This window comes from Hemibagrus wyckioides, linkage group LG25 (genome assembly GCF_019097595.1).
Source record: "Hemibagrus wyckioides isolate EC202008001 linkage group LG25, SWU_Hwy_1.0, whole genome shotgun sequence".
Taxonomy (NCBI): Eukaryota; Metazoa; Chordata; class Actinopteri; order Siluriformes; family Bagridae; genus Hemibagrus; species Hemibagrus wyckioides.
This window is the reverse complement of record NC_080734.1, coordinates 16869311-16893615: the sequence shown is the minus strand read 5'-3', so window position 1 is coordinate 16893615 and position 24305 is coordinate 16869311. Positions and strand designations below refer to the sequence as shown.

Below are 24305 nucleotides of genomic sequence, written 5' to 3'. Positions count from 1 at the left end.
GTCTCTCTCTCTCTCTCTCTCCCTGGCTGTCTCTCTCTCTCTCTCTGTCTCTCTCTCTCTCTCTCCCTGGCTGTCTCTTTCTGTCTCTCTCTCTCTCTCTCTCTCTCCCTGGCTGTCTCTCTGTCTCTCTCTCTCTCTCTCTCTCTCCCTCTCCCTGGCTGTCTCTTTCTGTCTCTCTCTCTCTCTCTCTCTCCCTCTCCCTGGCTGTCTCTCTCTGTCTCTCTCTCTCTCTCTCCCTGGCTGTCTCTCTCTCTCTCTCTGTCTCTCTCTCTCTCTCTCTCTCTCCCTGGCTGTCTCTTTCTGTCTCTCTCTCTCCCTGGCTGTCTCTCTCTGTCTCTCTCTCTCTCTCTCTCTCCCTGGCTGTCTCTTTCTGTCTCTCTCTCTCTCTCTCTCTCTCTCTCTCTCTCTCTCTCTCTCTCCCTCTCCCTGGCTGTCTCTCTCTGTCTCTCTCTCCCTCTCTCTCTCTCCCTGGCTGTCTCTCTCTCTCTCTCTCTCTCTCTCTCTCTCTCTCTCTCTCTCTCTCTCTCCCTGGCTGTCTCTTTCTGTCTCTCTCTCTCTCTCTCTCCCTGGCTGTCTCTTTCTGTCTCTCTCTCTCTCTCTCCCTGGCTGTCTCTCTGCCTGTCTCTCTCTCCTCTAATCAATCGCGAATTGAGAGCAAAGTTCCCGCGGTTGCTTTGGGCAAAAGTTTCTTACATGGACTTTATGTAACTTGGACACAACACAACACGCAAGAGTTATCAGCTAAAAGGTAAGGGATGTCACTTCATTTACAGTTTTTTTTTAAACCTTTCCCCGAATGTTTACTTTAATGTAAACATGTTGTGTTTACATGTGAGGGTGTGTTATAAACTGGTTTAATGACATCAGACCTCGAGCTTACATTATTTATGTGCCAAGTGCTTAAATGCTGACTTGTTTTTTTTCCTCCCAAAACTTTTTTAGTCGTGTGTATGCAATGGCAAAACTGTTCGGTCTTTTCGGGAGATGTGTGCTGGTATACAGAGTTTTGATCCGATTCCGTTTCCGTGTTTTTTTCCCCCATTGGTATGAAACTTGGCCAGCGTTCTCGTTTCTCAGTTATAATTCCGTGCTAATATTTATAATAAAATATAAAACCTACTCTTGGAAACTAGTCCTAGGATTATTGTCCAGTGTTCACGATAAAAAGAGATGTTAACCGACTCAGAAAAGTCCATACTAGTCAGAAAGATGTTGAGATTTTTGAACAATATAGTCGTCGCCTGCCAATCAACTCTAATGGGGGCGGAGTCTAGTTCTTGCAAACAGCGGATTTGTAACAGGTGTGTGTGTGTGTGTGTGAGAATAAATGAAACTTGAAAGGCATCTCTATCACCTACTCCTGATAAGGCCAGCGAGTTTTGGGCGTGGTCATCAATAGGGGCGGGGCTAACGAGTGGTTCTTGTGGAACGTGGGTCTGATTGAGCTGAAAGGTTGTATTCTGCACATTTTTTAATCCTAGTTGATAGGTGTATTGTTAATGTTGAACTGTGTAACAAAAAATAAAACATGCCTGTTGTCTGCCAATTAGGTTTCTGCAGGCATTTGATTTAAAAGTGGGTATTGGGTTTAAAAATGAGCAGCGGGTTGGTAATGACTGCTGCATTATCGCTCAGATTTGTTGTAATTTCAATAATATGCAAACTGATATGGATAAGTTCATATGCATGTTTCTCATATACCATATGTCTGATTGAGCTGAAACACTCTGACAAACATGGTAGGAACCACCTGCAATACCACAGGCACCACCTGGTAATGACCTATTAACTCCTTAGTCTCATCACTGTATTTATATCATTTATTTGTTAATTATGCATTAATTATGCTCACACCATCCCATAATATTTTAATAATATTCTAATTGTTTATAACTGAATTAAGTCAAAGGGTCTTTCTGTGTGGAGTTTGCATGTTCTCCCCTTGCCTGCGTGGGTTTACTCCAGGTACTCCGGTTTCCTCCCACAGTCCAAAAACATGTACATTAGGTTGATGGGTAATTCTAAATTGCCCATAGGAGTAAGTGTGAGTGTGTCTGGGGGACTTGCGACCTGTCCAGGGTGTACCCCTGCCTTTTGCTCAATGTGCGCTGGGATAGGCTCCAGCAGACCCCCGTGACCCTAATTAGGAATAAAGCGGGTATAGAAAATGGATGGATGGATGTATTAAGTCAGGTCAAAATTTATTTATAGAGCACATTTGTACAAAAGAAGTTTATCTAAAGTGCTTTATAATAAGATATATAGTGTACACTGCTTAACATAAGAGTTTAGAAATGTTAAACAGATGCACATAAAGATAAAAGTTCTATCAAAACACCTTCCTGCTGACTGTGCAGTTCCTTTACCCCCTCCTGACACTCAGCTTCAGTCCTATATCCTCTGAGCTATGTCCAGTGCTGGACCTGGAAGATTGGCCATTTGCTTGCTTCTGTGGGAATGAATCTTTGTGTTATCTACAAACTTAGTGTAGGAATATGCACATAATAATGTCATGCCTGCTTCCAGTATGTATGTAACAAATCAGTTAATCAGTGTGTATAAATGATATTCCTGATTTTTAGGACCACACTATGGCTCGGCTTGTTGCTGTGATTGGAGGAGGAACCTCTGGCTTGACCTGCATAAAGTGCTGTTTGGATGAAGGTCTGGAGCCAGTGTGCTATGAGAGCAGTGATGACATTGGAGGACTTTGGAGGTTTAAGGTGGGAAATTAGATTTTTGTTTGTTTTTTTTGCAATGGATTAACATTAGACTGATTGATAGGACTAACCGAAAAAAATATAGATCACATCAAGCAAAAAAAAGTCAGAAACAACAGAGGCAATGAGGCAATAGATTTATGATTAGGTTTTATTAATACCTCACAGTAAAGGCAATTGCTGAAATAATAGGACCACTTGAGTAAATAGGTATGTATGGCACTCAAGCATGAACACATTACACAATGTCTTCCCAGAATTATCAAGACTTGAGGCGTTTTTTTCAGAAAATAAATAAATAAATGTCCCAGGAAGAGAGTAAGACCATAAACATGGGAATAAAAAAGTCAAGAGCAAAGCTAGGTTTTGGAATAAAGGACATAAACCCACCATAACATTAAACTTTTATCGTGTTCCCATATTGCAGTGGTTAGTACCTACCAAAAATGGTCCAAAGATGGACAACCAATTACAGGGTCATGGGTGCACATAGGGAGTGAAGGCTAGCCAATCAGGTCTGATCCCACCAGATTGAAACAACAAGTCAGGCCACTGACAGAGTCAGGTCCTAGGACAGACACTGGAATAGGCAAAGTCAAAGTCAAAGAAGCTTTATTGTCACTTCAACCATATATAGCAGATGCAGTACACAGTGAAGTGAAACAACGTTCCTCCTAGACCAGAGGTGCTACACATAACAGACAAAGTACAGTGACGCAGACAAACATAGAGCTAAACATAGAGATAAAAAATTAAACTATAATTTAAAAATTAAAATTAAACTAAAAAATTAAACTATACTTAAGGTGCAGTCTTTAAGAACTAGACATACAACAGAAGTGCACAGGAAGACAAGACAAGACAAGACCGTGCAGACAAACAACATATAGGCCGACTTTGTGCAATGAACAAGACAATGTGCAAAGAACAGTGTATACAGTGATTGCAGATATTAAAGTGACACATGTAAACAGGATTAATATAAATATATATAAATGTAAAGTGACATGTACGTGCAAACAGGACAATTTAGTGTGTGTGTGTGTCTGACTATGTCCAGCACAGTACAGTTCTTTTTTCGTGCGTGTGTTGTGTGTGTGTGTGTCCGTGTCCAGCACAGTTCAGTTCAGAAACTGGAACTAGATCACACTAGATAATAAATAAGTTTTTTAAAAAAAACAATAAGTTACTACTGTCTGCAAACAGAACTGAGCCAGAGGCTCATGGTATAATTATATGGTGCCCTGCAATGGTCTGAAATCCCATTCTGGGTGTATTACAGCCTGTAAGATTCTGCCCTGATCACATGAAAGTGGTGAATAAATAATTTTATATGTCACATGTAATCTATAATTCATTAAAACATCCCCAAAAACTCACATGTGGAAAAATAACATGGTCAATATGACAATAAGACATATTTAAAGATAGTGGTTAGGATACATAGTTGCATATTGAACTCTTATGTAACATATTAGTGTATTATATTTTTGTTTTTATATTTGTTTTTTTATATTTAGTTTAAATAGCAGTTTTATATTTGTATACATTATTATATTACTATTTTTATTATTATTTTTATTTTATTTTTCATTATTTATAATATTTACTGCTATATTGATACTACATATTATATATACATATATATATATATATATATATATATATATATATATATATATATATATATATATACACATACATAGACATATATTTGCATATGCATATCTGACACTTGACTTTCAAGTTATTTTTGTTTGCGATTTCTACCATTTAATTTTCCCTACTTTTCCCTATATATTCTTAACTATATCCCCTATTTTTCATGTCCACACTTGTTATATGATCTACATTTTCATGTTATATAGTATTTTGTTTGGTAACAGGGACTGGAGCTTCAGAGTGCTTTCCCTGTCAGGCTCAGCACATGGGACAGCACATATAGGCGGCTAGTTCAAAGGCAGGAAGAACTACTTCACTACAGTCAGCACAGCAGAAAACAAATCCACATAGACGGTATGCTGACACAGCAGAAACTGTAGCCAGATGGCGTCAGGAAACACCAAAATCAATGTAGAGAACTGAAAATCCAACAAAAAAGTTGAATGGAAAAGAAAGAATGGCCTTGTGGGGTCCCATAGAGTAGGAGGACTGACAGGACTTAAGTCTAAATCGGGAAAGCAGGCTTTCTATCAAATCTTCTCTAGCTAGTGGGCCAAACCTGGTACAAAAACCCTGCCTTTGACAATGTTGCCAATCCCCAAAAGATATTTTGCGACAACAGACTACACCCTCAAGTAGATGACACAAAGAGTGATTGTATAAATATAACAAGAGTTCTGCTTTTTGCTAAACAACCATTAGAACTTGTATGTGGGAGGGCATGGTTGGTAGGTTGGTAGGTTTAGAAACTCCATCACTATCAAATAAAGATGGGATTTTATAAAAAAAAAACATATAACTACACAGCAAAATCCACCCGCAGTGTTGAATGAACATCCAGAGTGCTGAATTAGGGCTCTTTAGTGTTTTTCTATGTCCAGTTTGAAGAAAAATAAACGTCCAATGCTTAATTCTCCCAAATGCTTATTCATTTCACTCAGTGTGTGAAAATGCACACACATGAAATGTAGTTTTGATAAAAGTATATACAATGGCATAATAATTAGTCACGTAGCCTTTGGTAAGCGTATTAACCATTTGTAATATATAAACATGTATACAGTATGCAATATTGAAATCTAGTTTTATTAGTAGAAACCAGCTGTTTATTAGTAAACATGCTTCTGTTGTGGTACTAGCTTTCTTTCTCTTTAAATATTTTTGGTTTAAGTGGAACTACATTATTTAGAGTAAATCAGAAGGTTGACTCAGAACATCACCTGATCAAGTAGAATGGGGTCAGATGGTGATCCTGTCACAGTTGTTGACTCTATGAAATTATTAATATACCTCAAATACCTTACCCTTATATGGGGTTTATGGTCTGAAAGCAAACAAGGAGTTGGGACCTGCTTGCTAAGGTTTGGCGTCAGCATTGACCTTGGTACAGGCATGGGAGACTGCGACATCTGCCTTGACAGGGAGCTTGGCTTAGTTTAGCACCAGAGGCCACCTCATCAGCCTATGGTGTGAGCTCGGCACTGCAGAAGGCTGCCCTGTCTGCTTTGTTGTGGAATGGGTTCTTGGAGCTGTGGGCTTGACACCACCTCATCAGCCTCTGCAAAGTGCTCTGTACTAAAGGCCACCCTGTTGGCCTCACCATGGAACAGGGCTTGGGGCTCTGCACTCAAGGCCTCCATGTCAGCTTCTGGAGAAAGGACAGTGCTTGGTCTCCACAGGGATGGACAGCATGAACCCCAGCTAGTGTTTTTCCTTGGGCGTGGGGTCTACTATGCTCTAGAAATAGAACTGGGCCTGGAGTATGAACACATTGAGCATGTCCTCATTGCTCCAGGAGTCAGGCGTTCAGCGTGGTACTCTCACCTGCCTGCTGCATTCATGTTTAGGTGAAGTATTTTTTCAGATGATCACAGGGACAGAAGTAGGCAAAGAACATAAATATAGGAGAGCCCTTTTGGATGAGACAAATCCAGAAGGGCACAGGCAAAGACAGGTAAGAGTCAGCCTACTGTATGCTGAATAAAGGAATACAGGCCAAAATGTCAAACACTGGAATATTTCTCACAGGCTTGCTAACCAAAGGACAATGGTTCAATGCAGACTGGTTCATGGATCATACACTGTGCAACGAGGACAACACACACAATGGTCTACAGCGATTAATACTTTGTCTAAAAAACAACCAGGTTTGAGATTAAATGCACAAAGTCATAAAGAAATTCAGAATATAAATAATAATTAGTGGAATCAACTGAAATATCACCTTTGCTAAGAACTGGTCATAAAAGAAGCTTAAATATCGCCAACCTTTATGTTGTTCATCATGTTGTTCAAGTGGCAGACTTACAGAATCTGTATTAAAATAAGTATTTATTTGTATTTATTGCTACCCATTAGTTCTACATTAGTGTTGCTGTGTTTCTTTGCATTTGCAGGAGACCCCAGAGGCTGAACGCTCCAGCATATACCGGTCACTGGTTGTAAATACCTCAAAAGAGATGATGTGCTTTAGTGATTTCCCCATGCCAGCACACTATCCGAACTACATGCACCACTCCATGATGCTGAAATATTTACGGCTGTATGCCGAGCACTTTGACCTGCTCAAGTACATTCGTTTCCAGGTTATCATTAGTCATTTCTCCATTTCATTTTTTTTATTTTTGATGTTAATACGCATATGCAGAACCTAATGTTTGTATGTTTCAGACAACAGTGCTCAGTGTGAGACAGAGGCATGACTTCTCTGACAAAGGTCAGTGGGAGGTGGTAACTGAGGACACAGGTGGACACAGAGGAACACAAGTGTTTGATGCGGTACTTGTGTGTTCGGGGAGCTTCACACACCCTGTTACACCCCTCTCAGCATTTCCTGGTATAATCATGCTACCACTCTTCATACCTCTAAAGCAGATAGACGTCAAAGGCAGTCTCATTTTGATCCATTTCTTTTTTTCTGCTTTAGGAATAGACACATTTCCTGGGAAGTGTTCTCACAGTTGGGAATATAAGGATCCACATTCATTCCATGGGAAGAAGGTGGTGGTTATTGGCGTTGGTAACTCTGGTGGAGACATTGCTGTAGAGATCAGCAGAGTGGCAGAGAAAGTAAGCATACTCTGATCAACACACACTACTGTAGACTTCTGCTATTCCAGAAATTTGTTAAAACTATTCACAGACAAAATGATTTTGTTTAAATAAAATTTCTATTTGCACAGCTACCCAGAAACCAGCTAGATCTTGGGGTTTCAAGATCTTTTCCTTCATAATATACTATACCCTGCATTAATTCTGTTAATGACTAAAGTTAGGTAATAGCTGATGATTCAAAACATTAAGACACTGGAGTTACACTTAACATCATTTCATAATAGCTGTGTATGGAAAGGCCTGGGATAAATTAAATGGAAAGCAAAAATTTGGGTCTCATAGTCGACCTGTTGGATGTGGGATAAATGGGCATAAATACAATAAATACAAGTTCAAACCATTACGGCCAGACAAATGGGCTGTGGCATCTCTGAAATTGCAAGTGTTTCTGGTCAGCAGTGGTGAGTACCTACTGACAGTGATCCAAGGAGGAACAAACTGGGCCAAGGGAGCCACTGTCAGTTCACAAGGGCAAAAAACACTATCCACTCTGGTCCATACTAACAAAAGCACTGCAGTCTGTTTGTTTTAATGTGTTAGTGTCACATGTGTATGGGGCTGCCAAGCCACAGAGACCAGACAGAGAGCTCATGCTAACCCTAGTTCTCAGTCAAAAGCAGATACAATGCTAGCAATCCTACAAGAGTCAAGGCAATGGAAGGAGCTAAAGAAGTAGGTGCCCTGATCTGAGTCCCATTTTCTTTCACAAAACTTGGACATCCCTATTTACCTGTTCTGATGGGAAACCTGTGTCCAGGCCTTCATGTGGATGTCATGTGGCAGATCAACAGCATGTTCATCTTAATGTTTTGGCTCATCTGTTTACATTCAGAAGTGTGTTAGGGCTTTTCTATATTATATCTACAAATGCAACCATAGTAGATCTAATTGAACATTTTGTTTCCTGTACAGTGAAACCTTGACTTACGAGTGACTCAACTTACGAGTTTTCCGAGATACGAGCCGTCGCTCGGTCGATTTTTTGCTTTAAGACACAAGCTGAGATCTGAGTTACAAGCGAGCGAGCTTACGCCACCCGCCACTTGGTAGCCCAGCGAGCGGTCAGTTCACGTGGTTATCTCTCCAGGTTGTGCGTTGGCACTGTGTAACGACACTTCCTCACTCATTTTCCAAACATTTTGAAAGGGAGGAAGAAACGAACCTCCTTGGACAGGTTTTTATTGAAACGGCTTGCAAGTGAATGCGAGGAAAGTGTGGCGAAAAAGGCAAAAGTCAGTGAAGAAGATGATTAAGTGAAGTGAAAATTTTTTTTTTAAAAAAGTAGCAATTAAGTTTAGCGATAAAGTGTAGCATAGTGTGTAAGTTAAATTTAGCAATTAATTGTAGCATGAAGTGTGTAGCGAGTAAGTTAAGTTAAGCGATAGAGCACGAAATGAAAAACTCTGCCACCCTCCTCCACCAATCTCCTCCCCCTCCGCTTGCATCTTTGTCTGATCTTCAAGGCAAATACACTTAATAAAACCAGTTTATTTCTTTACATTCTCTTTTATTATGTATTATTATTGTTTTATACATTATTTGTTATTTATAAAGTACATTTTTCTTATTTAAAAAACACGTAACAAAAAAATGGTTTTTGGGGGACTGGAATGGATTAATAGCGTTTCAATTCATTTTAATGGAGAAATTTTATTTGATATATGAGCAAATTGAGTTACAAGCTTGGTCACAGAACGAATTAAACTCGTAAGTCAAGGTATTACGGTATATTTTTTCCCCTCAAAGACTTTTCTGAGCATGCGTGAAGGAGCATGGGTTGTGGGCCGTATGTCTGCTGGTGGTCTGCCTTTGGACATGAACATAGTTACACGCCTGAACGCCCTTCTGCTGCAACTGTTTCCTCCTGCTTTGCTCAACTGGGCAGTGGAGAGATCTTACAATCAGAAATATAACCACAGGCTGTACGGACTGCAGCCCAGCTACAGGTACGGTGGAACAAAACAGCACGTCACTACAACTCACACCTAAAAGGACATAGAATGCTTTTCTGAACATCTATATTTGCAGCCAAGTTTTAACAAAGGCTTTAGTCTCAAGGATAAGCACTGCCTCCAAATAAAATACATCAGTATACATTATTAAAGGACTACATCAAAGGAAAAAAAGGCTATTGTAGTTGTCATTTAATGATGCATGATGTTTTCTGCTACGAAGCAGCATTTAGTAACTATTAGCTGTGCTAGCAACTTTGAGCAAATGATTAAGTAAAGCATTTCTTCAGTGGCATCTTGCTCATCTGTTCTCTTGCAGGATACTCAGCCAGCGTCCCGTCATTAATGATGACCTACCAGGACGCATCCTTCAGGGGGCTCTGCAAGTGAAACCAAACGTGCGAGAGTTCAGAGGCTCGACTGTTGTATTTGATAATGAGGCAGTTGAAGAAGGGATAGATGCAGTTGTTTTCTGTACAGGATACAAGGCAAGCTTCCCATTCTTACTCCCCTCACAGAACAGTGACCCTGTGGGGAAAGTGAGCCTCTACAAAAAAGTCTTCCCTCTGTCCCTAGAACGCCCCACACTTGCCTTTATAGGATTAATCAACGCAAAGGGACCTCTAATGCCTGTAATGGAAATGCAGGCACGATGGGCCACTCGAGTCTTTGCAGGTATTACAGAGCAGGAGAAAGTGTAATAAAACACAGCCAAAAAATGCCAATATTCTTAAAAATCAACTTAAATTAATGCAGATGCTATATAAGTCATCTCAGCCTTTAGCATAGTTACCTGTGAATATATTGGCGCAGTAGTCATGTAGCTGCTTCTTACTGTTTGGTAATGTTCCTAGTTACTGTTTGGAAACAAGAACAATGACTTATGGAGGTCACTGGCTAGTAATAGTGCCAAGTTGTTTATCTGTACTTAGCAGATAGACTGATAACTTGAGAGAGAAAATTAATTTATTAATTAATACATTGTTAGTCAGTTATTATTAATATATTTATAATGTTGTGAGCTATGTAAGTGAAGTAGCCTGATCGTGACTCCTGAATGTCTGGAAAAAGAAAAAAGATCTTAAAACATGTTCATTTTTTTCCTGAAGGTTTAAACCAACTTCCTCCTGTATCAGTAATGCAAAAGATCACAGAAAAAGCCTGGAAGGCAAATATGAAAAGGTGAATTCATGTTTTCATCTATATGTAATTTTTATGTAATTTCTGTTTTTAAGATGTTTGTTGTCTAACTATGTCTCATTTGTCATTTTCTTTTTTCTCTGTCTACTTTATAGATATTGTTGTCCACAGAAAGCTACTCTCGAGGTGGACTATATCCCTTACATGGATTCCATCGCACAGGAAATCGGGGTGCGTCCCTACCTCTTGAGGTTGTTCTTGACTGATCCTGGTTTGGGTTTTAGGGTTCTGTTCGGTCCCTGCACACCGTACCAGTTTCGGCTGAGTGGGCCAGGTCGCTGGGATGGGGCTCGTCAGGCCATCCTCACCCAGTGGGAGCGCGTAACCCAGCCATTCAAGACACGCCCCATTCCAGAGGATAAAACTTCTACACTACGTTACTGGCTCGGTCTGGCAGGAGGGGTGATGCTGATTTTTGCTCTCATTGACTTGCAGAAAAGAAATAAACCTTTCTTCTGTTTAGTATGACCTTCATAGCATAGTCTGCTCTAGAGATTTGCATTAATCAGAATCAGAATCATTTTTATTGCCAGGTACTGTAGGATTTACATATACAAGGAATTTGTCTTAGTGTGCTGGTGCATAGTAAATAAATAAGTAATAAAGAAAAATAAATAATTTTACACACAAACTAGAAGCTATAAGGCTATGTTTAAACGTTGAGGTATAGCAACAGTTTAGAAAACAAGAAAAATTAAAATAAGAATAACAACACTAACAATATATTAGTGCAGGATGTGCAAAAAGACCAGTGCAAATGCTACATACCATGAAATTGGGACAATAACTGTAAAATAGTGTAGGATATACAGAGTGAACCAGTGCAAATGTTCACAGTATGAGCTGCAAATGTTCACAGTATTTGTGAACATTTTGTGTTGTATGCGAGTTGTGTGCGTTAACGTAACAACAGAAAAGCGAAGTTGTTTGTTATTGTTCAGAGTGGTGAGTAAGTGACCATGTAGGGCCCTGGATGTTGTTAATGAGGCCAGTAACAGATGGAAAGAAACTGTTTTTGTGGCGTGAAGTTTTAGTCTTCATGGACCGCAGTCTTCTGCCAGATGGGAGTGCCTCAAAAAGATTGTGTCCAGGGTGAGAGGGGTCGGCCACAATCTTAACTGCCCTCTTCAGGGTCCTGGAAGTGTATAGGTCCTGGAGAGGAGGCAGATTGCAGCCAATTACATTCTCAGCAGAGCGAATGACCCTCTGCAGTCTACTTTTGTCCTTAGCAGTGGAAGCAGCATACCAAATGGTGATGGAGGAGGTGAGTGTAGACTCAATAATGCTGGTGTAGAAGTGCACCATCATTGTCCTTGGAAGGTTAAACTTCTTTAACTGTCTCAGGAAGTACATCCGCTGTTGAGATTTTTTAATCAGTGTGTTGATGTGTAACTCCCACTTGAGGTCCTGGGTGATGATGGTTCCCAGGAAGCGGAAGGAGTCAACAGTACTGACTGGTGAGTCACACAGGATGATAGGGGTGAGTGGGGCAGGGTTCTTCCTGAAGTCTACCACCATCTCTACTGTTTTCGCAGCGTTGAGCTTCAGGTTGTTCTGGTTGCACCAGGACACCAGACGGTCAATCTCCCTCCTGTAGGCAGACTCATCCCCTTCAGAGATGAGTCCAATGAGGGTGGTGTCATCTGCAAACTTCGGTAATTTGACGGACTGGTGACTGGAGGTACAATTATTCGTATACAGAGAGAAGAGTAGAGGAGAAAGAACACAGCCTTGGGGGGAGCCAGTACTGATGGTCCAAGATTCAGAGACATATTTTCCTAGTCTCACCTGCCGCCTCCTGTCAGTCAGGAAGTCTGTGATCCATCTGCAGGTGGAGTCAGGAACACTAAGCTGGGAGAATTTGTCCTGAAGCCACACACAAGATCCTAACATAGGTGCCTGGGAAATCCAGATGCTGGAGGATGAAGTGAAGGGCCATGTTAATTGCATCATCAACAGACCTGTTGGCTCTGTAGGCAAACTGCAGGGGGTCTAGTAGTGGGTCTGTGATGGATTTGTGGTGGGTCAGCATGATGCGTTCGAAGGACTTCATGACCACAGATGTCAGGGCAACAGGTCTGTAGTCATTAAGTCCCGTGATCCTGTGTTTTTGGGGACTGGGATGATGATGGAGGTCTTAAAGCAGGCTGGCACATGGCATATCTCCAGCGAGGTGTTAAAGATGTCTGTGAATACTGGAGCTGATCAGCGCAGTGCTTCAAGATAGATGGATGGATAGAATGAGTTCTACTCAGTCATTGTCACTTGATAATGGTAATTCTCCACAAATAAAAATCATGTGAATGATTTAGTAAGATGTAGCAAGACCATTGGTGAACAAGTTTTTTTAGTCTTGCCAAATGTTGAATTGAGGACTGGACTTTGACTGATCATTTTAAAACATCCAAATTGCTGGTTTTAAACCTATTAGCTGTGCTGATATTGGTACATAATCAAAATAAGGCCTGAACAGATAAAATCTGCATAACAACAGATAGACTACAGTAATATTATATGTACAAAATGGTCTACTGTATTAACAGATCTTATATAAAATGACCAGTGAGTGTAGAAACAAGGTAGATGTAGCTACAAAAGTGGCAGGTATTGTTATCAACTACATAACTACAACAAAATAATAACAAAAATTGTGAGCCATATATTTTATTTGAACTGTTTGTTAGTGATTAAAACATATTTTTTAAATATTGTGTTTTTGATGAAAAATGTAGTAAAATGGGAAAATGGTCATCTTACACTTTGGCCTAGTCACTATACAGTACACCAGTGCCCTCTTACACAGAAAGTGCACATTATCACAGCAGATTTATCTTATCAGATTCACGTTATAAAAATCAGACATCTGACAAGCATTGATTCAGAGAAAATCTAGATGAAAGGGTGCTCTGGAGGTATACAAGCAAGAATTACATAAAAGTAAATGAAGAAGAAAGGGATATGAATGCAGTGAGGGCTTGGGTTAAAAAAAAAAGACCATATTAAAATATTAAAGGTAACTGAAAGATCAAGGTATGTTTTGTGATTAAAAACCATGTCTGTATGTGTGTGTGTGTACCTTTGGCCTCAAACCAGCATAAATTCTTCACTTGCACACTTTGTACACTACCAGGACCAGAGTCAGGTGTATGATCAACCAATTATACCAAGCAGATGCTAATGATTATCAGTTTCATATGTAGGTTGAAACACAATCATTAACTGAAACACAAACAGCTGTGTAAGGGCTTAAAACTATTTGAGGCTACTACACATAGCCTCACATACTAGTACTGCTACTAAGGTGAGGTTGTGGAATACAGTCTTGTCACAGGTCATACACAATGGCAAGACTGAGCACAGGAACAAGACACAAGGTAGTTATACTGCATCAGCAAGGTCTCGTCCAGGGCCATGTGTCTCCTTGCTGGTGTTACTTGATCTTACTGCAGTTTTTGACACCATTGACCACACTATACCAATTGATAGACTAGACTTATCCTCTAGTTGGCCAAGGAAACATAATGCAGCAGATGAAAGACACATCATGCTTACTTCTCTTCAACACTGGAAGATGTCCATCAGTGCCATCAGCAAAGAAGTGGTGGAAACCAGTGGGACCCAGGTACACATCTACTGTCCGGAAAAGTCTGGCCAGAAGTGGTCTTCATGGAAGAATTGTGGACAAAAAGCCAGAGCTCCGACATTTAAACAAGGCTACATGACTCAACCGGGGTGCAGAAAAATGGCAGCAGGTGCTCTGGACTGATGAATCAAAGTTTTAAATATGTGGCTTAAGCAGGAGGTTATTTGTCAAAGGGCTGGAGAACGATGGCAACAATGAAGCATACAGGAGGTTCCTTGCAATTTTGTGGCTGCCATCTGGGAGGTGTCTGATTGGCCCCAAAATTTATTCTGCAGCAGGACAACAACCCCACACATACAGCAACTGTCATTAAGAACTATCTTCAAAAGAACAAGGAATTCTGGAAGTGATAGTTTGGCCCCCAAAGTGCCCTGATCACAGAATCATCAAGTCTGTCTGCGATTACATTAAGAGTCTGAAGGATTTGATGCAGACTACATCCACAAAAGATTTGTGGTTAGTTCTCCAAGATGTTTGGAACAACCTACCTACCATGTACAAGTAGAAGAATTGATGCTATTTTGCAGGCAAAGGGTAATCACACCAAATATTGATTTGATTTGGATTTCTCTCATGCTTATTTACTTTCCATTTTGTTAACTAATAAAAATAAACTATTAATACTTCCATTTTTCAAAAGCATTTTTTCAGCATTTTGTTGACACCTAATGAGACAATTGTGGAAGCAGCACAATGCATGGAAGCTTCAATATTTGAATAAATATATAAACCTGCCTTATATTTGAGCATAAACTTAAAAACCTGCATGTGATTGTAGGATTAATTAACTGACTAATTGTAAAGTTTATATGCATGTTCTGAAATGAATAACATAGAAACCTTCTCATCACATTTCTCCATCTCCAGGAGAGTCCAGCATTTATCATTCAGTGATCATCTACCCCTCACAGGAGATAATGTGTTTTTGATTGATTGATGTGTTTTTTGGCATTATTTTCACTGCCCATTAATACACAATAAGTAAGACAAATTAATGGCAGTAGTGGAATGAAAAAAATGTATCCAAAGGTGTAAACAAAGGACCTCCAGTGACAGCAGTCCTGTCACTTGCTGATGAAAGAAATCAGTGGAGAATTGCCAAACAGGTTAAAGCTGGCAAAGAAGGCTGCAGTAACTAAAATAACCCCTCTTTACAGCCATAGTGTGCAGAAAGGCATCTCAGGACATTCATGTCAAAACCTGAGGATCTATAACAGAAGAGTACTACTACTTCGAAAAATGATAAATTTTTCCCTTAGCACTGGCTTTGTGCCTAAATCTTTTTAGTTAGCAGTTAGCAAACCCTTGATTAAAAAACCTAACCTTGCCCCGTCAGCTGTCCAACTATAGGCCAATATAAAACCTGCCCTTTATCTCCAAGATCCTAGAAAAGGTTTAGCACAGCAGTTATGCTTAAACCTACATAGGAATAACATTCATGAAATGTATCAGTCTGTGCATCATAGCACAGAGACAGCACTGTTTAAAGTGGTAAATGACCTGTTACTGGCCTCTGATCAGGGATGTGTCTCCTTGCTAGTGTTACTTGATCTTAGTGCAGTTTTTGACACCATCGACCACACTATACTAACTGATAGACTAGAACATGTTGTCGGTGTTAAAGGAACAGCCCTCTCCTGGCTCAGGTCTTATTTGTCTGATCGTTATCAGTTTGTAGATCTAAATGGTGACTTCTCTATGTATGCCAAGGTTATGTTTGGTGTCCCACAAGGTTCTGTTTTAGGCCCACTGCTTTTCTCCTCATATATGCTACCCTTTCCTCCTGCTTAACTCTGACAGACAGAAGTGCACATACTAGGACAGCAGGCAGCCAGAAGTAATCTTTCTGATTACAGAGTAACTATCTGTTGGATGGTCTTTCTGTTTCATCATGTTGAGCAGTAAAAGAAGTTGGTGTGATTATTGACTCTGGTCTTTCATTTGAAGCTCATGCAGATAATATCACTAGGGTAGCCTTCTTTCATCTCAGAAATATTACTAAGATAAGTAATATTATATCACTAAATGATGTAAAAACAAAAAAAACTTGTTTATGCTTTTTATTGCAAGGCCTTAATGTCTGGATGTTCCAGTAGGAGCATAAACAAACTGAATCTCTGACCAGTTCAATCTCAGGGCTGTCTTCCAGTCCTGTGATGTTTCATGGTTATGCCTTTATCTCTGGTGACTTCACCAACTATTCACAAAAATGATATGAATTATAAATATCTACTCATATGTACTGTTGATGGGTGTATAATGTAAAAACCTTTTGTTTGTGTCCAAAAAATAGGCAACAAAAAAATTGTGAAATTTTTTAACTTATAAAATTGATATGTCAGTGTGGTGACTTTGTATAGGAGAGTATGTCTTGTAGAAATGCACTAAGCTAAAAGTACATTATAATGCCATTATACATTTACAGGTATTAATAATAAATCTTTGTTAATATGGGTGAGTATAGTTTAGATGGGATAAACATTACACATTTATTGCATATTTGCAATTTCTTTTCATTAACTTTTCATTTGATAAGTGACAGCATTTGAGTTACAGTTTTACTACTGATGATACACATTGTACAACCCAGGCAGTGTGTGTATGTAGTCTTGCGGTGAGCAGGTTTTCAGGTACTTGCCATTTTAAGATGAGTATTGTATTGTAGAATAAAAACGAAAAGATACTGTTGTGTAAACCTTGTTTTAATTTACAAGGTTATATTTGTATCTTATTTGCTAAAAAAATCAACAATTCTTATCAGCCAGAGAAGATTACAAGACTTATCAGGTGAAAGGTAAGAAATGTCACTTAATTTATTAGTGTTTTTTAAAACTTTCTGCAAATGTAACTTTAATATGAATATGTTTTGTTTACATGTGATGATGTATTATAAACTTATTTAATGACATACCTCGTGCTGAGTTTTGGGGTCTCGCACTGCTGATTATATTATGTATGTTTCAGCTTGAACAGAAAACAGTTTGCTGTTGAAGTGCATTTTTTTCCATGGGAATAAATGGAAAATATAATTTGCTATTTCGTGCTTATTTATATAATAAAATATAAAACCCTTTTTGGGGAACTAGTCCAAGGATTATTGTCCTATCTTCACGGTAAAGGGTTGTTGAATGACTCGTTGGCTGTTGAATGAAAGGTTTTGTCCTTGCATACTGGTCAGAAACATGTTGAGATTTATGAACAATATGGTCGTCACCTGCCAATCAACTCTACCTGGTTGTTTAACAAAAAAAACAAAAACATGCCAGTCGTCTGCCAAATAGATTTTATCAGGCATTTGATGGGTTTAGAAATGAGCAATCATGAAAACTTGAAGGGTTGGTTCCTTCAGTGACCCAGAAAAGGCTTAGAAAGACTTAAGACTTAAAAGACTTTAAATTATCTATCTGCATTAGATTTTGTAATTTGAATAATATGCAAACTGATATGGATAAGTTTAAATGCTCTGATAGCCTCTTAAAGCATGGTAGGAACCACCTGCAATACCACAGGCACCACCTGGTAATGACTTATTAAATCCTTAGTCTCATCAATATATTTACATTTATGTGTTAATTTTGTATTTTATGCACTAGGGATTACGAGACCTAGACTTGTCAAGACTTGGCAGGCACACAAAGTAACATCTCACCCATGACATTTTAACAATATTCTAATTGTTAAGAATTGTATTAAGTCAGATCAAAATGTATTTATAGAGCACATTTAACACAAAAGATCTAAAGTGTTTTATAAGATATATAGTGTACTCTTTAACATAAGAGTTTAGAACAGATAATGTTAAACAGATGCACATAAAGATAAAAGTTCTATCAAAACACCTTCTATTTGCACTACCTCAACCGCTGCTGTGTATTTTTGCACAATATTTTTGCACAATACTTTTTTTTATTTTTTACATCATTTCACTTTATCTATTTTATTTCACTTACATTCCAGTACACGTTCTTTTATTTCTTTTCTGCGCTAAGTGTCCTGTGTTCTTTTGTGTTGTCTTTATTGTATTTATTGTCTTTTTGCACTGTCTTGTCTATGCTCTGTTTGCACCTAGCTGCACACTGTGTACTTTACGTGGCTAAGACAAACTTCTGTCCTAGCTCTGTGGTGTTGTTTGTTGTTTTGTGTTGAACTTCTTGTTGTATGTTTATGTAGCACCAGGTCCTGGAGAAACGTTGTTTCATTTCACTACGCATCAGCTATATGTGGTTGAAATGACAATAAAAGCTTCTTGAATCTTGAATCTTGCTGACTGTGTAGTTCCTTTAACCCCTCCTCCCACTCAGATTTGGTCCTATTGTCCTCTGAGCTATGTCCAGTGTTGGACCTAGAAGATTTTGTTGCTTCTATGGGAATGAGTCTTTGTGTAATCTACAAACTCAGTGTTGGAATATGCACACAACAGTGTCCTTCCTGGTTTCAGTATGTATGTAACACAGATCAGTTAATCAATTCTGTGTATAAATGATATTCCTGATTTTCAGATCCACAGTATGGCTCGGCGTGTTGCTGTGATTGGAGGAGGAACCTCTGGATTGACCAGCACAAAGTGCTGTTTGGATGAAGGTCTTGAGCCAGTTTGCTTTGAGAGCAGCGATGACATTGGAGGACTCTGGAGGTTTAAGGTGGGGAATTAGATTTTTTCTTGTTTGTGTTGCACTGGAATAAAGTGGTGAATAAATAATGTTGTGTCATGTGCATTCTGTAATTCATAAAAACATGGAAATATAAGATGGTCAAAATGGCACATTTAAAGAAAGTGGTAATATATCATGTATAGTGCAAGGGCTAGTGCTGTAATAATGATTAATGAACCAGTACTCACAGAAATTTGTAACAACCTGAGGGAGCACATTAAGACCTTGCGAAGAGCTAAATGTCGCCTCAGGGATAGGAAGCAACGAATGAAGGAGCGGACAGATTTCACCAAGAATCCCTTCAAATATCTCTCGAAACCTCTGGGCAATGTAAGAACAGGGCAGCTGAAAGCAACAAAGGAGGAGGTGGAGGAGCACCTTCGTCAGGTCCACAGCGATTTCAGAAGGGAGGACAGTCTGGAGGAGATGGAGCCAACAGATGAAGCCAACAGCCAACACATAAAACCAACAGAACCAGCTATCCCCTTCATAGATAAGTAACCAAATTTATACACAAGGTATATAAATATTATGAAAGGCTAAGGACATTACTATGGAAGCTAGTGAGAGTGGCATGGAAGAAGGACTTCCTCGTTAATAGTTGGCTGGTTGCTGAGGGATATTTTATTCCTAAAGAAGAAAATTCAACAGAGATCAAGCAATTCTGTACCATCTCACTCCTCAATGTCGAAGGCAAGATTTTTCTCAGGATTCTGGCAAATAGGGTGACCTCCTTTATGATGGATAATGGGTACATGGATACGTTCGTCCAAACGGGAGTCCCAGAGGGTAGCAGGCTGTCTTGAGCACACTAGCATAATCAGTAAGATCATCAAAGATGTGAAGAAGGACCTTCTTGGTGACCTGGAATGATGCCCCATAAGTTGGTGGATCTGATATTGAAGACCTACTATGTTCCAGAGCATTTCCAGAAGCTTGTGCAGTGCTACTATGACAGATTCAAAATGCACTTCACCTGTGGAGACTTCACCACTGAATGGCTAGCAGTGGGCATTGTCACTGGTTGCACGATTTCAGTGACATCAGTGCTTGAGGAGTAAATAGCAACAAAGATACACCAGGCCATGATGCTGCGAGACAGCAAGGATGAAAGAGTCCGGTCAGGTTTGATTGTTGAAATTCAGAATATAGCCCTGGAGGTCTGTAAACAATGATTAGTGGAATTAACCGAAATATAATCTATGCTAAGAAGTGGTCATAGTATAAGTTGTGCACTACATCAAGTGGCATAATTACAACCTCTGTAAAAAAAAAAAAAAGTATTCTTTTGTATTTGTATTTTAGAGTTGCTGTTTCTTTGCATTTGCAGGAGACCCCAGAGGCTGAACGCTCCAGCATATACCAGTCACTGGTTGTAAATACCTCAAAAGAGATGATGTGCTTTAGTGATTTCCCCATGCCAGCACACTATCCGAACTACATGCACCACTCCATGATGCTGAAATATTTACGGCTGTATGCAGAGCACTTTGACCTGCTCAAGTACATTCGTTTCCAGGTTATCATTAGTTATTTCTTCATGTTGATTTTTACACTTTTGATATTAACATGCATATGCAGAAGCTAATGTTTGTATGTTTCAGACAACAGTGCTCAGTGTGAGACAGAGGCATGACTTCTCTGACACAGGTCAGTGGGAGGTGGTAACTGAGAACAGAGATGGACACAGAGGAACACAGATGTTTGATGCAGTGCTTGTGTGTTCAGGGAGCTTCACGCACCCTGTTACACCCCTCTCAGCATTTCCTGGTATAATCATGCTACCACTCTTCATACTTAAAAAGCACATAGACATCAAATTCAGTCTCATTTTGATCCTTTTCTATTCTTCTTTATCCTTTCTTTCTGTTTTAGGAATAGACACATTTCCAGGGAAGTGCTTTCACAGCTGGGAATATAAGAATCCACATTTATTCCATAGGAAGAAGGTGGTGGTTATTGGCACTGGTGACTCGAGTGGAGACATTGCTGTGGAGATCAGCAGAGTGGCAGAGAAAGTAAGCACACTCTGATCAACACACACTCCTGTAGATTCCTGCTTTTCCAGAAACTGGTTAAAACTATTCACAGACAAAACAATTTTGTTTGTTGATTAGCCAAAACATTAAGGCACTCAAAGATGAAACAAGATTCATCTGGACATCATGTGGGTGACCAACAGCATGTTTTCTTAATGTCTAATCTGTTTACATTCAGAAGTATGTCAGGGCTTTTCTATATTATACATTTTGTTTCCTGTATATTTTTTACCTCAAAGACTTTTCTGAGCATGCGTGAAGGAACATGGGTTGTGGGCCGTATGTCTACTGGTGGTCTGCCTTTTGACATGAACATGTTTACACGTCTGAACGCCCTTCTGGTGAAAGTGTTTCCTCAAGCTCTGCTCAACTGGGCAGTGGAGAGATCTTACAATCAGAAATATAACCACAGGCTGTATGGACTGCAGCCCAGACACAGGTGCAGTGGAACAAAACTAAATAAAAATTAAGTAAAGCATTCCTTTAATGCCATCTTGCTCATCTATTCTCTTGTAGGATACTCAGCCAACATCTCACCATTAATGATGACCTACCAGGACGCATCCTTCAGGGGGCTCTGCAAGTGAAACCAAACGTGCGAGAGTTCAGAGGCTCGACTGTTATATTTGATAATGAGGCAGTTGAAGAAGGGATAGATGCAGTTGTTTTCTGTACAGGATACAAGGCAAGCTTCCCATTCTTACTCCCCTCACAGAACAGTGACCCTGTGGGGAAAGTGAGCCTCTACAAAAAAGTCTTCCCTCTGTCCCTAGAACGCCCCACACTTGCCTTTATAGGATTAATCTATGCACGAGGACCTATAATGCCCATAATGGAAATGCAGGCACGATGGGCCACTCGAGTCTTTGCAGGTATTACAGAGCAGGAGAAAGTGTAATAAAACACAGCCAAATAATGCCAATATTCTTACAAAATCAACTTAAATTAATGCAGATGCTTTATAAATCATCTCAGCCTTTAGCATAGTTACCTGTGAATATATTGGCGCAGAGGTCATGTAGCTGCTTCTTACTGTTTGGTAATGTTCCTAGTTACTGTTTGGAAACAAGAACAATGACTTATGGAGGTCACTGGCTAGTAATAGTGCCAAGTTGTTTATGAGTACTTAGCAGATAGACTGATAGCTTGAGAGAGAAAATTTATCTATTAATTAATACATTGTTAGTCAGTTATTATTAATATATTTATAATGTGAGCTATGTAAGTGAAGTAGCCTGATTGTGACTCCTGAATGTCTGGAAAAAGAAGAAAGATCTTAAAACATGTTCATTTTTTTCCTCGAGGTTTAAATCAACTTCCTCCTGTATCAGTAATGCAAAAGATCACAGAAAAAGCCTGGAAGGCAAATATGAAAAGGTGAATTTATGTTTTTATGAATTTTTATATAATTTCTTTTTAAGATGTTTGTTGTCTTAACTATGTCTCATTTCTCATTTTCTTTTTTCCCTGCCTCTTAATATTTCACAGATACTCTCATCCACAGAAAGCTGTTCTCGAGGTGGACTATATCCCTTACTTGGATTCCATCGCACAGGAAATCGGGGTGTGTCCCAACCTCTTGTGGTTGTTCTTGACTGATCCTGGTTTGGGTTTTAGGGTTCTGTTTGGTCCCTGCACACCGTACCAGTTTCGGCTGAGAGGGCCGGGTCGCTGGGACGGGGCTCGTCAGGCCATCCTCACTCAGTGGGAGCGCGTAACCCAGCCATTCAAGACACGCCCCATTCCAGAGGACAAAACTTCTACACTACTCTGCTGGCTCGGTCTGGCAGGAGGAGTGATGCTGATTTTTGTTCTTATTGTCTTGCAGAAGAGTCCTTCTTCAGCATATACTTTCTTCAGTATATAGTATGGCCTTCTTAGTAGAATCTGCTCTAGAGATTTGCATTAAATAGAATGAGTTATGCTCTGTAATTGTTACTTGAAAATGGTAATTCTGCACTAATAAAATCATGTGAATGATTTAGTAATCTGTAGCAAGACCATTGGTTAAGAAGTTTTTTAGTTATGCCACATGTTGGATTGAGGACTGGACTGTGACTGATTATTTTAAACCATTAAAATTGCTGGTTTTAAGCCAATTAGCTGTGCTGATATGGGTACATCACCAAAATAAGGCCTGGACTTTTAAAATGTTCCTAACAGATGGGCTACAGTTATATTATACTGTACATATGTACAAAGTGAACTACTGTAACGAATCTAAAATGGGCCTTAGAAACAAGGTGGGTGTAGTTACCAATTAGGTGGTCACTTTATGGCATGTATTGTTACCTGTCAGCAGCATAATTACAATAAAATATCCACTGATTATAAAATGTGAAGCATACATTTTATTTGCACAGTGATTTAAGGACTGTTTTTTTTTTTTAATATTGTGTTTTTGATGAAAAGCTGATAAAATGGTCATCTTACACTTTAGCCTAGTCACTATACAGTACACCAGTGCCCTCTTACACAGTAAGTGCACATTATCACAGCAGACTTATCTTATCAGATACACGTTATAAAAATCAGCCATCTGACAAGCATTGATTCAGAGAAAATCTAGATGAAAGGGCGCTCTGGAGCAAGAATGATGTACAAGCAAGAATGATGTCAAATTAAATGAAGAAGAAAGGAATATGAATTCAGTGAGGGCTTGGGTTAAAAACAGACCATATTAAAAATATTAAAGGTAACTTAAAGAACAAAGGTAACTGAAAGATCAAGGCATGTTTTATAATTAAGAACCATATCTCCTGAGCAGGGTTTGGTTTGTTATACATGCAGTATTTATAGGGACTTCAATAACCTGGACCCCTGTTCAATCCTGATCATGAAATTCTATTGAAATTGATGTTTTTACCTCAAGCGTTTATTTCCGAATATTCACTGCCATGTACAATAAACCTAAATTTCAAAACATATTTTCAGCCTTTTTCTGTTCTTCCAAAGACAAAATGATTGTTTTAAATTCAGTGTCATCAGTTCAGCTGTTAAATTTAAACACTGTGCACATAGACTCAGCATACTCGTACGTAGGATTCCTGTGCAGATTTAATCAACAAGAGACTGGCTGCAGAAAGTAGTTGTGCATACAGTACAGTGTAAATGATTTACACGGTACTGTATATACAATTGTTTAATTTAGATCATTCAAGAGGCAGATGTATTCACTTCACTTAAATCACTTAAATCTAAAACACTGTCTATATGTCACAGGCACGCCGGACTCGACCTCACGCCAGCGCACTCACTCACCCAAATTCCAATTCAGTTCACCTGCACCTCGTTTCGCAATCACCTCCACTCCCCTATTTAAG

At 39.3% G+C, this 24305-nt stretch overlaps 2 protein-coding genes across 5 annotated transcripts; both read left to right on the top strand.

The window, feature by feature from the left end:
* The first annotated feature begins 507 nt into the window (after window positions 1-507).
* LOC131345932 (flavin-containing monooxygenase 5-like) lies at window positions 508-14914 on the top strand. Of its 3 annotated transcripts, none has more exons than XM_058379135.1 (9): window positions 508-748; window positions 2583-2723; window positions 6779-6967; window positions 7053-7218; window positions 7309-7451; window positions 9243-9442; window positions 9768-10123; window positions 10558-10630; window positions 10744-14914. In XM_058379135.1, the coding sequence occupies exons 2-9, from the start codon at window positions 2592-2594 to the stop codon at window positions 11114-11116; spliced, it is 1632 nt and encodes a 543-aa protein (XP_058235118.1). In that variant the 5' UTR covers window positions 508-748; window positions 2583-2591; the 3' UTR covers window positions 11117-14914. The 3 variants fall into 3 exon arrangements, 2 of the variants coding, with proteins under 2 accessions (XP_058235118.1, XP_058235119.1); XR_009203551.1 differs by lacking the exon at window positions 10744-14914 and having other exon boundaries at window positions 509-748; window positions 9768-9936; window positions 10025-10123; XM_058379136.1 differs by lacking the exon at window positions 508-748 and adding an exon at window positions 1308-1452.
* Window positions 14915-16621: 1707 nt separating this feature from the next.
* LOC131345931 (flavin-containing monooxygenase 5-like) lies at window positions 16622-23894 on the top strand. Of its 2 annotated transcripts, XM_058379134.1 has the most exons (10): window positions 16658-16921; window positions 17053-17085; window positions 18791-18931; window positions 20274-20462; window positions 20548-20713; window positions 20819-20961; window positions 21222-21421; window positions 21499-21854; window positions 22287-22359; window positions 22471-23894. In XM_058379134.1, the coding sequence occupies exons 3-10, from the start codon at window positions 18800-18802 to the stop codon at window positions 22847-22849; spliced, it is 1638 nt and encodes a 545-aa protein (XP_058235117.1). In that variant the 5' UTR covers window positions 16658-16921; window positions 17053-17085; window positions 18791-18799; the 3' UTR covers window positions 22850-23894. The 2 variants fall into 2 exon arrangements, 1 of the variants encoding a protein (XP_058235117.1); XR_009203550.1 differs by lacking the exon at window positions 22471-23894 and having other exon boundaries at window positions 16622-17085; window positions 21499-21667; window positions 21756-21854.
* The last annotated feature ends 411 nt before the right edge of the window (window positions 23895-24305 follow it).